This window comes from Pungitius pungitius, chromosome 17 (genome assembly GCF_949316345.1).
Source record: "Pungitius pungitius chromosome 17, fPunPun2.1, whole genome shotgun sequence".
Classification (NCBI taxonomy): domain Eukaryota; kingdom Metazoa; phylum Chordata; class Actinopteri; order Perciformes; family Gasterosteidae; genus Pungitius; species Pungitius pungitius.
Window position 1 is genome coordinate 9,696,820 of NC_084916.1, and position 13,963 is coordinate 9,710,782.

Below are 13,963 nucleotides of genomic sequence, written 5' to 3' on the forward strand. Positions count from 1 at the left end.
GAGCGAGCATCAAAGAATCCTTGCAGCAGATACGCTGAGATGCAAACCACCACTGGCCTGATTAGCTCGGCGCTCTCCACTCCCGGCCTCTCGGCGGTCCTACCTCGGCAATGTCAAACTAATTATTCATCGGAAGGCGGCCTCTTGTTGCTCACCTGTGCCCGGTGCTCGCCGACGGAGAACTGGACGGCGGCGAAGTCGGCCGAGTCGTGGCTGCCTTCGATGCGCTCCACCGTGGACGAGTCGATCTTCAGCTCGCTGCTGATCTCGGCGCTCTGGATGAAGTCCTCCGTCTTCAGGTCCTCCACCCGCTTCAGCTCCCCGTCGGCCAGCTGGATGATGGAGCCCTTGATGAAGTACGGGGGGAGCGAGGGGGGCGGCGCCTCGGCACCGGACGAGTGGGCGGCAGCGCAGGGAGCGACCAGCCCCGGCGGGGCGGGAACGGCGGGGAGGTGAAGATGGGCTCGGACCACCGCCGCCCCCGAAGCGCCCTGGAGATACGAGGCACCAGGGGGCTCCAGGGCTTCCCCTTTGGCGGCGGCGATGTATGTATGGGAGGGAAAGGTGGGAAAGGTGGCGCCCCGGGACGCCGACGCACGAGAGGTGACCGGCTCCAACGTGGCGACGCCGCCCCCGCTGACGGGGATGATTACCGACTGGCCGCCAGGAATGAGTAAGTGTTGCTGGAGGCCGGGGTGGTAGCCGATGGGCGCGTGATGGCCCCCGCCGCCCCCAGCAATGTAGCCGAAGATAGACGGCTGGGGGTAGATGGTGGAGGGGAGCCCCATGGACAGCGACTCCGTGGCGCCGTGCGTGGTCTGGATGACGGTCTGCGGCGACAGGGTGCCGCCGGCGGCTTTCAGGCTGTCCACACTCAACGGGGTTGGGAAGGTGAAAGGGGAGGCGGTGCTGGAGGAGGGGGGGGTGCGATGGACAGGCTTGCCCAGGACGATGCCGCCCTTCTCCAGGTGTGCGGGGCCGGAGCTCGCCATTTTCTCGGGGTTGGTTCTGGGCGGCGCCAGCTGGTGGTCCCCGTGGCTGTTGGGCATCAGCATGAAGGAGGTTCTCAGCTCTAAGGGGTCGTGAGCAGGGTAGTCTGAATGCATGACCAGCTGCCGGGCCTCGTAGGGGGACAGAGACGAAGCGGCGTCCCGGGATTTGCCCCCCGGCTTCGAGAGGCCGGACTCGGGCGACGCTCCGAACCGCCGACCCCTCTCCAGCTCGCCGTTGTGGTGCTCTCGGGTCCTGGAGCCACTTTCCTCTTTCCTGCCGGGGCGGTCCGCACACTGCACCACGAGGTGGGACATCCCATGGCCAAACGCATGGTGGGGGTGAACGCCTCCTTGGTAGTGAGGGGACGGCACGGTCCGCGTTGAGGTTGACATCTGGACATAGTGAGGGGCGTGGTCAGTGGAAGGCGGCGGCATGGAGGTGCGCCCCGTGGGCGGCCTCTGCTGGTCGTGCTGCTTGGAGGCGTGCGAAGGGGCCTCGGCGAGCGAGTGTCTCTGCGCGGCCAAGGAGGACGAGAGCGGGGGCGGCGGTGGGGGAGGGGGGAGGAGCTGAGGGGAGACGTAGCCGGAGTACGGGGCGTAGGGGGGCGCGATGAACTGCAGGTTGGGAGGCAGCTGGGCGTAACGCACAGTCCCGCCGACCGCGGGCTGTGACAGGGCCGACGTGTACACAGTGGGGAGGGACGAGACCAGCCTCAGCGAGGAGGAGGAGGAAGAGTCCGATGCGGGGAAGAGGGATTTACTCGGGGGGCCGTCAGACTGACCGGAGCTGCGGTGTCCACCCCCGGCACTCCCATTCCCGCCGGCCACGCTGGCCAGCCAGGCCATGTTCTCGGTGCGCTGGCTGTCGCTGGCGGGCGGGGGCCGGGTGTCAGACGGCAGTGTGCACGAGGGGATCTCCCGCTTCTTTGGGGGCAGACATTCATTGCTCCGTTCGTGGCTGGACTTCATACTGACTTTGCTTTACGTCTCCAAAACTGTAATCTTGTTCCTTAACCCTTTGTTCTCTCGGGTCGCTGGCTCTTTATCTCACTTTCAAATCTCTTCGCTTTAGTCTCTCTTTTCCTCTCTGTTCAGTTCAATTAAGGCCGTTGATAATTGGCGCTTCGCTCGAAGGAAGATCCAGACCGTACCGGGCAGGTGAGGAAGGGTTAAAGATGGTGTTGAATATGTTGAGGGGAGGCTGGGGCGGTCTGTTTGGTCCGGGGGTCTTTAGTGGCTCGAGGGGGAGCTCAGTGTGATAGAGAGTGTCTCGTTGTCGCTCCTGCTGCTGCTGCTGCTGCTGCCGCCGCCGAGGACGACCGGGGGCAGAGTGCGTCGCACTTCATGCGGAATCATTTCCTTGTAAACCCGAGCCTGCCCACAGCCAGCACAATCCTGTGGAAGAGAGGGACAGGTTAGGTCTGTCCAGGTGTGCTTCTCCAACAGATGAATAGTTAAAGACAGCACAGTTGTCAATATAAAACCGCAAACGTAACGAGCCCCGAAATTCAAATTAGCGCACAAGTGCATCAGCTATTTTTTTGTTTTTTAAATAAAAAAATGAAATAAGCTGACATCCTGAACAGCGCCACACAGTGAGTAAGGCAACCAATGAAAATGTGCCTTGTGTCTTTAGAGGCTTTTGTAACGGTTGGCAACAGGTTGCTGATTAATTATTCCTTCAACAATGGTTGAGCAAAAAAAAAGGAAGCAGAATAAACACGGATAGAATCTAAGAAGTTATCAAGGCCTTACAAGAAGATTGCCCCCCCCCCTTAATAATAAGAATAATAATCCAAACTATTTCAAGGAGCTTCCAGCACCTGCTGTACTTGGACATCTGATAACAAGCATGTGCTATATTCAACAAAGTGTGTGTGAGTGTGTGTGTGAGTGTGTGCCACGTGTGTGTGCGCCATCTGTCAGCAAAGACCCCCCACTGCAGAAGAATCTTGGTGTGAATAACATAAATAATGGAGACTTAGAGTAGACCCGCGCAAACCCACGAACACACACACACACATGCAGGCATATTGAATTATGCTGACACGTGTTCCTGTCTGGATAGACGGCTCAAGTTCACACATAAATACACACGTGCATGTCTATATGCACACATACACGGCCCCGACTGAAAGACGGTGACCAACAACAGTGACTACGATAAACATTTGTCTCATGGGAGGTTTGCAAAGTCAGTTAAATTGTCGGGGGCCAAGAACAAAATGATGGAGGAACATAACACCAGATTAAAGCATTTATTATTGTGCATTTGGAAAAAAACCATGATCTGTGGGCAGCCGTTTATGTAGCTGGTCTGGTAACATCACAAAATATAATTGGAGACCACATCGCATGACCTCTCGTACTACTGATATCTCTGAGTATCTGATCTCTGCTGCTGCTAAGCCTCAACATATTTAATCTTTCAACCGGAAAGAATGGGTCAACACCTCGGAGACATCCAAAAGCCTTGTCCGCTCATTACCAATTGTGCTCACTGTGCGTGTGTGTGTGTGTGTGTTCACACGGCACATTTACATCTGAGGCAGATTCCTGTGAATTGGGAAGTGTCTCTTTCCTACTCTCACACAACTGCGGAGTAAACCACATGCAAATTGACATGCAAAAACAGTAGAAAAACACACACGCGAGCTTTGTTTTATGGTAGTGAAAACAAACACAAACACACACATATTTCCTCCGGCAAGCACCATCTGTTCAATCAAGCAGACATGACTCAGAGGTGCTGTTGATTGGTGAGCTTTTAGCACTGATATGCACTGTACCGTGCGTCTCCCTCACTCCCTCACTCACTCAATCACTCCTCCCCGGCCTCGGCCTGTCCACCTGCCCTCCTTCACTGCTCCATTTTCAATCAGCAGAGCCGTAGCTCCTCCTCCCCCGGCATTCTTTCAGGTTGTCCTTCCACAAGTCATTGGACGTACTGCCGTGTCATGGATGGAAAGATAAGCCAAAGTCGTATTCCACAAGCTGTTGCTTGTATTAAAACTTTTGAGATAAGAGGAATATTAGGTGTCTCAGAGCTCCGAGATCAGAGACATTTCATCTCAGCCGTCACATCAAACGTTGACAGAGTGTGTAGATCCAGCAGCCGATCCGCTCCCGCTGCCATCTACGGCTGCTTTCATCTCGAGAGCGAGGCGCGCTCAATATGACAGTTCGCTCTCGCGTGTGGGAAAGGTTTACAGGAGAGACATTGCATGCATTGTATCACACAGCTGGTGTTTCATGCAGTGCAATGAGCACGGATTGCTGTAAGCAGGATTGTTACTGCAACAGACGCAGAGTAAACTACTATCTACTACACAAAAAAGGGGTCTGACAGGGAGAACTGTAAATTATTCATTGCAGGAAAAGAGGAACTCACACCTGCATTAATTGATATTTAGCCATGTGAGGGCAGAATAAACATACAACAATTCTATTGTATGAAAGTAATACGTCAAACTTGTTTCCTGACGTCTATTAATACATCTATGCGTTTGTGTCATTTAATCAATTGTTAATATGAAAATATTGATTAGAGCAGCTTCAAGACCTGAAGGTCCCGAGGGTCAGCGACGGACACTTAATCCAACTTCATTGGAGATTTAAAGAGGGAGACAGAATAAAAAGAGGCCGCGGGGCGAGTGAGGGAGCAGAAGCTGTGAACGAAAAGAAAAAAAGTCAATCTCACTGTAAACTCCTCTAATCAGACTTAGCCGGGGGCTACTTTCCCTCCTCTATTTGAACCCTTCCAACATGCAGGGCGGGAAGTGCCAGCGCTATGAACATCCCCCCCCAAACAACGACGAAGCGTTGGTACCGGAATGCCGGATGTTGGAGTGGGGAAAGGCCCGGGATGCACGGCAGAGACACAAGGAGAGACGAGCTCAGCTGACCTACACTGCAGGAGAGTAGAGAGAAGAGTATTGCTTCACTAAAGCTGACACTCAAACACGGATTCACTGAAACGCTCTGTCACAGGGATCCTGCTGAGTTTGCATCTGTGTGAGAGTATGTGTGTGTGTGTGTGTGTGTGTGTGTGATATCAGATGACGTGTAACCCCAGCCGTCTGTCCTCCATGTGCTTTAGTCTCTCTCTCGCTCTATCGCCCTCTCACACACGCGCGCACGCACACGCACACACAGTCACAATGATCCACCAAACCAAAGTTTCTGTGTGGATGTGAGTCAGTAACTTGAATCGTTCACTCATGCGCTGTGCTATTGTCCTTCTACGGTCAAAACAGTGATGGTTCTCAGGTTTCTTTCCCACACACGCACACACATAGACACACACGTACTACTTGATGAATTGTAGAATACTCACACATGTTTTGATTAAAACATGTATAGACAGTTATACCAATTATGTATAAAAACAACATTGCTATAGTGTGTTAAACACACACACACACACACCATCAACACAATAAGAATGTTTGCTCATTAAGGATTTCCTTTTACAATGACTGATATTTATCAACTAACTCCTGAAAGGCTTTTAGGTAAATTTGAGTGTGTGTGTGTGTAGGTTTGTGTGTGTGTGATCGCCCAGTCATAATCACAATTGTGATCAGAGGGATGAGTCCAACGTGAAGTGTCATCTCACTGCTAAATATAGTTCAGCTGGAAAGTACGCTGGAGGTGCTGCAGGCTTATACTTCTCTCTCACTCTCTACTTCTCTATTTCTTCCTCCAAGTCTCTCTCTCTTTTGCCGAGTGTATTTTCATTAGTGCGAGTGTGTGTTTGCGGTTGTGGGCCGGCACCGTTGGTGAACAGTACAGGGACCCTCGCCAGACTGGGAACTCTGACAAGGCGGCCACTTCATCCCCTCTCACTGTCCACTAGGGATTAAACACAAACAACAACAAACACGCACGCACACACACACACGCACACACACGGTCGGATAGTTAGAGAGTAATGGAGGATCTGCAATCGACAGACGGAGCGTTAGAGGATAGGGAGAGAGTGAAGGAGGGAGGGAGCAAAAGCGAGGTAGAGGGAGATAGTGGTAAAGAAAGAGAGACATAGAGGGGAGGGTCGGGGCTGGTGGGAAGGAGGGTGGGGGGGACCAGGAGTCTCTTTTGTAAAAAAACAACAAAAAAACACTTGCAATGTCGCATGACTTGCACTTTCTCACCTCTCAATAACCCTCGAGAAGGGAGGAGAAACACAGACGAGAGCCAAATGGAAGGAGAGGAGAGAAGGAGGGAGGGGGGGAGGAAACACGAGCGCTCTAGAAATGAGCATCAGCGGTTGTAGGAGAAACTAGGGCAGACGCAGTACGCACTTATAAACGACCAACTGTGATACAAGCTTTGGGGACTCTCACTGACACGCGTATGCTGACTCTCTCTCTCTTTCACGCTCCCGCTCCCACACACACACACACACACACACACACTTCATCCAGAGCAAGCGCAGAAACTGTGCAAAGTGTACTTACCAGGGCAGTAGGAGTAGCACACTTCTGCAGCATGCTGCCCCCCCCCCCACCGCTCCATCTCATTCCTGGTCTACCTAAACTCCCCCGTTCTCCTGCTGTGCCCGGTGCCTTGAGTCTCTCTCTCCCCCCTTCAGCGGAAAATCCTGAGCAGATTCAGTGTGTTCACTTGTGCTACAGACTGCTCTCTCGGCCTTTCGAAACACCTACGGCCCCCACCCGCCCACTACACACACACAAACACACACTGCAACAGCCAACAGCCCTCTCGTCGATCTTCGAGGTGGGAAGCTCCCTCCCTACGACTGATTCGCAGCGCTCAGGTGATCACATACACAAACAGAATCAGTAGCACACACACACACACACACTTGCACACGCCCACGGGGAGGGAGTCCCGCATGCAGAGCTCCAACGTGTATTATGCAAGGGGCTGAATGCGAGCCAGAGCTCTCACACTGTCTGCCCTACACACACACACACACACACACACACACACGCACGCACGCACACACACACACACACACACACACACACACACACACACACACACACACACACACACACACACACACACACACACACACACACACACACACACACACACACACACACACACGCACGCACACACACAAGGCCCCTCCCACAGTTTGCCCGGCCAACTTCATCAGGTATTCATTCAAAAAACACACACGCCAGCTGGCTTCCCGCCCAGAGACCGCTTACAAGCAGCGAAAGAGGACTAGAGAGGGAGGGGGTTACAGTGAGAAGGGAAGAGAGAGAGAGTGTGGGGGAGAAAAGTGGGAGCGAGCGAGTGAACAGTAGAGATTATAAAGAGAGAGCACACAAAAGACACACATGGACAACTCATGTACACAAACAAATAAACATGAATTGGGACACACGACTTCATAGAGTCGTGGTGGAGTAGTTTCTTTTAATCAGTCCAACAGTGTAAAACCCAGATCTTTAACTTAAAATTAATAAAAAGTCGATAAATAAAAAAGATAATAAGCGACAAGTCCTCCCGTTTGAGAAGCAGAGTGCTAGTGTTGGCATTTTCTGTTGAAAAATATTCATGAATTAATATCATTTCAAAAAACAACTCAGTCCGTTGACAAACAGTTTCACGATTGTGTGTATTATCAATACAGAAGTACAGACGGAACATGATCTATTCCCCCCTTCTGCTGCACTCAGATTTAACAAGGCTGCACTTCCCACTTTCGACCACTAGGTGTCAGAACTGGACCCCTCGCTGACAGCATGCAGCAGTCTACGTATTACCAGCAGTTAGCTGACCTACTTAAAAGAACACTTGGAAATAAATATAGATGAAATGTGCTCCTCAATGCAAAGTGATGTAGCACGCACAGGGAACAAGAGAATGATCACTCATAACACACACACACACACACACACGATTCCCATTAGACTATATGGGTCCAAACATGCACTAAAAACACATCCTGTTTGAGTTGGTTGGTCTTCCTGTCTGCTTGATTTCACAAAGAAAAAACTAACAAATTGTACCGAGAGAAGCTCAGCTGGATAAAGAGATTGGGAAAATAGTGACGAGAGCCTCCTATGCGCACATTCATCTTATAAGTTAATACACACACACACACACACACATATATATATATATAAAATCAAAATAATACAGCAAGTTACAAAAATAAATGATCTGTGTACAGCCTTAAGAAAGATGTAAAAGAAGGACATAGCGACACAGACTATAATTGTGTAGCGCTTTTCTCTTCCACTCAAAGCGCTTTCACACAAAACCAGACCACACTGTGGGTTTGTTTACAGCTATCAAGTGAAAGCAAAGAGAGAAAGAGAGAGAGAGCGAGTGAGGAGAACAAGCACACAGTTGCAGGGAGAGAATTGGTTATGATGTCCAGAAGGAACCCGTCTCGGTTGTTTAGCAGACCGTCACTACATGTCAAGGATATGACCACTTGATCAGACCTCTGTAATGTCCATATGGCCACTGGGCAGAATGTTGTGTTGCCCCTGAGCTTACACGTGTCTGTAAAGCCATCGCCTCCTCGTTATATATCGTAATGTCTGTACTTCACGACTTGGATGTTATAAGCCTGATACAAAACCACTGAGGGTTCTTGATCCTGAAAACATCACAGGAAACTTGTGTTTGTGAATGCCGATGTCCCAACTCCCCTCTGCTTTTCATATAAACATATTCAAACGATGCAGCGGTAGTAAACACAGGCTGCATTATGCTCAGCCCCAACGGACGGAAAACATACAAAAACAAATTGGAAATTTGTGTTCTTCAACAAAAAAGCTGGCTTCTTCATGACATCAGCGCCCACTCGACACCCGAATCAATGAAGTAGCATTAATTGTAGTAAAATCTACCTCGACATACTGCTCTTTTTCCTCATGGTCTCAGTCAGAGCCGGTCACTAAGGAAACGGATGAAAAGCTCCTATATATACACACTCACACCTATATACATATCACAGACTCTCACACAGACCCGCTCTCTCAGTCGCCCCCGCAACACACACACACACACACACACACACAGTCTGCGCTCCCTTGTGTGCCCTCTCCTTTCCACCCGTCCCTCTGAGAGAGACGGCAGGTGCAGAGCCGTCTAACGTTCGCATACCGACCGCTGCCAGGCGGGCTGGACGAACTGCACACCACGGTCACATCCAGGCCGCGTTCCCTCGATAATCTTTCACTCATAACCTTGTGTAATCGTTGCGTAATCGCGTCATCGGTGCCCTCCGAGTGCTGCACGCAAATATCGCTCCCTTCGGCTCGCTCTGTCTCTCTCACAAGCTCTGTGCCAGTTCGCTGGCAGTGTGGTGCGACTTCAACCCAGAGCCAGATCCCATTCACAAACCTACTAATCCACACACACTATTAGATCCATGCTACACACACACACACACATAAGAGTCTGCGTGGATCTGTGTGTAGGATTAGGGAGGGACTGGAATGGATGGGCAAATCACTGCTAAGCTCCTCTATTGCTCTATAATCCTACAGAGTACACACACACACACACACACGAACGAACCACTGCGCTCTCACTCTTTTAGTTTCACACACGTACGATGCACGTTTTTACAAACACCCACGCACACAGACATGTCTACACCGACATTCAGACACACAATTACGCAGGCAAAAGTCCAAGAGACTCATTCAAGGGCAAGCGCAGACATAAACACCCAACGAGCGTGAGCGTTATTTCAAAGACAATACAATATGTAATCCTCTTCAGAGAATGTGTGTTCCTGCATAAAAGGGAGGAGGAGAAAAGTATGTAGGAAGCGAAGGGAGGGGGGGGGGGCAGTCGCAGTGAAAAAAGGGAAAAGATAAAGCTAGAAAAGACAAGCGAAAGAAAGGGGACAGATCCATTTAATTCAAACTCCATTCATCATTACACCATCCATTCATTCCCTCTACCCACACAGCCATCACTCAGCTCCTAAACCAGAAGACACTCGCATGTATTGAGAGAATAAAAATAAAATATGAAGAAATTGCATTGACCACTTTGAGCAAGACGGCTCAATCAGTGATCGAGAATAAGGAGACATTTGTCCAGGAGACCAGACAAAGCCTGTGATGTGAGATATGATGAGGAGTCTCCTCAGCACGCCGACATGCATATCGACATGATCTGGCTTTTCATTGGTTATTTTATGTCTTTTAAATCCAAATCTAACTGGAAGTTCAACCTTTTTAAATTAATACATTACTAAAAAAGTAAAATGTTATGGGTTGAATTTTCATGTGATTATAGTGTCATTTTCATTATTTAATTGTACATTTTTGCAAAGCAAAAGTCAGATATTCCCTAAGTCCAATTTATTTTTGATTATTATAACGATTCATCACTATTCACATAAAGAGTCCTAATACCATTTCAAAGCAAACCCTCTCTCTCAGCGGTTTTCACACCTCACATTTGTGCTCCCAGGATATTTTCACGTGGGTGGCACACGGCGAGATGAAGCGCGTGTAATCGTCTCTCCGCTGGAGTCGGGTGGGGGTGACGGGCTGACAGGTGTGGGATGTGAGACTTGTGGGGGCTGCAGCGAGGAGGGTGCTAAACCGCCTTCACGGCCCGCCTGTCGAGACAAATGCCAATAAAGACACAACTGTAGACTAATGCTACTTCATTCACACACACACACACACACACACACACACACACAGGCCTCCTGATGGGGTCTGCATGTGTCCACACGTCGGACAGAGAGTCAAGGTCGGCTGGCACCAACTTGCCGTGGACGGTGCGGATGAAGGAGAGGGGGGGGCGAGGGCTCAGCCTGCGTCCTTGCCTGTGAAAATGTGTCTTTTCAAAAAAAAAAGGCACAGGGATACAAATGTCATATAGACAGAAGTACTAGTTGAGGCTCCACTCAAACGCACATCGAGCGTCGCACCAACCGGGTTATTATCATCATTATCATCGGGAACAAGGCAATCCACAGCCAGACGGGTCACCACGCGCCCCACAGGTGTCCGCGTGTCTAGTCCCGGGGCCTTTTGACATGGACGTCAGCTCGCCCCGTACAATCAAACGTATGTAATCATGTTGAATAGCCGGGCTGATTGCTGTCACGCGGAGAATGGCTGCAGCCAAAATGGGCAATTTTGTTGATTTCTATGTCGCAACAATATGTCAGATCATTTCAAATATGGATGGTCCTTTGCTCCGTATGCAACTACTCGAGACAAATAAACAATACGATAATGCAATAATCAACCCACAGGTTATTTTCAATGCAATCATGGGTCATTTTGCATTAGCAGGTTTGAGTTTTAGGGGGGATTTTCCAAAAGTTTGGTTCACTGTCGGAAACCCCCACGATGTCGGCCATCTTATCATGTAGTCTTTGCTGCACACAACAACATTATTACTCTGACTTCCCTGTTGATAAACCATACGATTCATCAATAGTGTCATCTGTGAGGATTATTACATTAGAACAAGCCCTCTGTATTTACAATATTTGAAAATAATAAAATGTTCTTAACAATACATTTCACAATATCATATTTGTATGAACAGATAATACAAACAAGCATTTTGTGCTAATGATTTGTGTGACTGAGAATATTTATACAAACATTTTAAAGAGGAAATGTCATTGGCATTTAAAGCATATTAACAACAATATCAAAATGAAGACGCTGAAGATGGTAGTTAAAACCGTTTGGACTAATTATTTGTGAAAAATGATTACTAAAACTATTTGACTAACTGCTTGAGCGCAATGTCTCTGCTTCAGCATCCTCCTTCCAGTCCCAGCACACGCTTCACATTGTTTAACTCACTTTTCTTACTGATCTTTGACTTCCTTCAACATCATTATTTTCAGTAGTTTCTATGCACGCACACAAACAAACACACACAAACACACACACAAACACAGATGAAAGGAAATTCCATCTGGCTGATATTCTCTGGGTGGACCTTTTCAAACTGAGGAAAGAGCAGCGAGTACAAGCAGCGAGTGTGTGTGTGCATGGCCGTGTGTGTGTGTGCATGGCCGTGTGTGCGTGTGCATGGGCGTGTGTGTGCATGTGTGCATGGGCGTGTGTGTGTGTGTGCGTGCGCGTGTGTGTGTGTGCGTGTGTGTGTGCGGTTACAAAAATAAAGAGAAAATCTTCAGCCTGGATGCAACTGTCTCATGGACAGAAAGTAACATGTTTTAGAAGCTGTGGCAGTCCCCTCTGCACACACAAAAACACACACACGCACGCAGTTGTCTTGCGGGTGGATGTGTGCGAACCCTTTGACCCTGACCCAATTTCAACAACAAACACGGTTAATGCCTTAAAGACCACCAACACTTTGCTTATTTGTGGAGAAATTGGGGTAGAAAATGTGTGAGGAACAAAGGAGGGAGAGACAGACAACAAGAAGGGAGAAGAGAAAGAAGAAGGAAGTAGGAGGGAAAGAAGGAGAAGGAGAGGGCGAGCGGACTAAAATACCAAGAGGCTGGAAGAAAGACCGGAAAACCTGCAGAGAGAAAGTGATGTCACCTCGTAGTGGCACTGCAGCGAGAGAGACAAAGGGAGGGAGCGAGAGAGAAAAAACAGATTGAAAAGGACACGAGAGAGACTAAAGAGATATATTAGCTGATAGAAGTCACGCCCACTCCTTGGGCAATTGATTCGAGGAAAAAATGCAGAATGCTGTGTGTGTGTGTGTGTGAGTGAGTGAGAGTAAGTGAGTGACAGTGAAACTCTGGCTTTGGGCCTCAGGGCATGATGTAGTACTACTAGAGATAACTCTTTTGAGACTGGACTTGGCCTTTCTCCTCTCAGTGCGCGCGCGTGTGTGTGAGAGAGATGGACAGTGAGCATGCGTGCAGAGAGAGAATGAAAAGAGAAACCAGAAAATACTCAAGTTTGTAACCAAAGGAGCTTGTAGATGCTGTGGGTGTTTTTTTCCTGGTGTTGTGGGTCACGTCCCCTCAAGGTAAATCGTAGATCGTTTAAGGTTCTTGGTCGATGTGAGGGTTGGGTTGAGCATGTGGCGCTTATACAGCTCAGTATCCAGCGGACAACCTGCGTCAATGCCAATATCCCCACCGAGTGTTGAAAACAAGTTTGTGTCTGTCTCCGTGTGTGAGTGTTTCAAGAGGACAGCATAAAGGAATGCCTCGGTTCAAGAGTTGCCAAGAGCACTTTTCCCATACGCCAGGGAGCCAAGACTTCCCCGACCAGCCAAGAATAGCACCAACCCTCTCTCTCACACTCAAGCAACCACACTTTTTACTCTTTGCATTCATCAAGGAAAGATGGTGATATCGTGATGGAGGAGAGCACAGCCTCAGACACACACACACACACACACACACACGTTTAGCACAGGGAGGGAGACAGAAGGGAGGGGGAAAAAAAGACAGAAGCACTTTTTGTGAAATATTGGTCTGACGTGGGTTGGCTGTAGTGAACGCCAACTGGGGAATGCCTGAATTTGAGAAAACACTTAAGTCTGGCTTCCTGGTCAAACATGGGCTTTGGCAACCACGATGCTGAACAAAATGTCACGCTAGTTAAGCGCCGCCGTAGGGTACAAACGACACAGAAAGAGCAAAGGGGAGAAAGCAAGTGAGTGTGTACGTGCAAGTGTAATGTGTGGGTGTCCACTTAAACCAGAAGGCCTTCTGAAGACCAGGAGCCAGAGGGCACCCCTTACTGCCTTTGTGGAGCGACCAAATGTTAAGGCAACAACGGGCAGAGCCGTGATTCCCACCACTTGGAACCAAGACGTTTTTTTCCATTCAGATCTGGTTTCAGTGGGTCTTTATCAAGAATCTTCAGCGAAGCACTGCACGGACCTGATTTCAACCAGAAGGCTAAAAATGGCACAAATTTCCAGCTGCTCCTTCTTCTTCTTCATGAACATGGACCAACACAAACAGATGAACCGAGGACGTCCCCCCTCAAAAGGTTCAACGGCGGCGGAAAAAACCCTCTTCTGACATCTTCTCGCATTTCTCTGCGTCT

General features: G+C 49.2%; 1 protein-coding gene across 2 annotated transcripts in view; it reads right to left on the minus strand.

Annotated features, from left to right (window-relative positions):
- The window catches only part of atxn1a (ataxin 1a), a 68,376-nt gene that overhangs the window by 8,645 nt on the left and 45,768 nt on the right, over nucleotides 1–13,963 (minus strand). Inside the window, exons 1-2 of one of the 2 annotated variants that reach the window (XM_037473928.2) lie at nucleotides 6,452–6,844; nucleotides 156–2,387 (exon numbers count right to left, since the gene is read on the minus strand). In XM_037473928.2, coding sequence (XP_037329825.2) covers nucleotides 156–1,961 — 1,806 coding nt within the window. In that variant the 5' untranslated portion in view covers nucleotides 1,962–2,387; nucleotides 6,452–6,844. Of the gene's footprint in view, nucleotides 1–155; nucleotides 2,388–6,451; nucleotides 6,845–13,963 lie in introns of those variants that run through there. The other variant, XM_037473927.2, reaches the window with a different exon arrangement.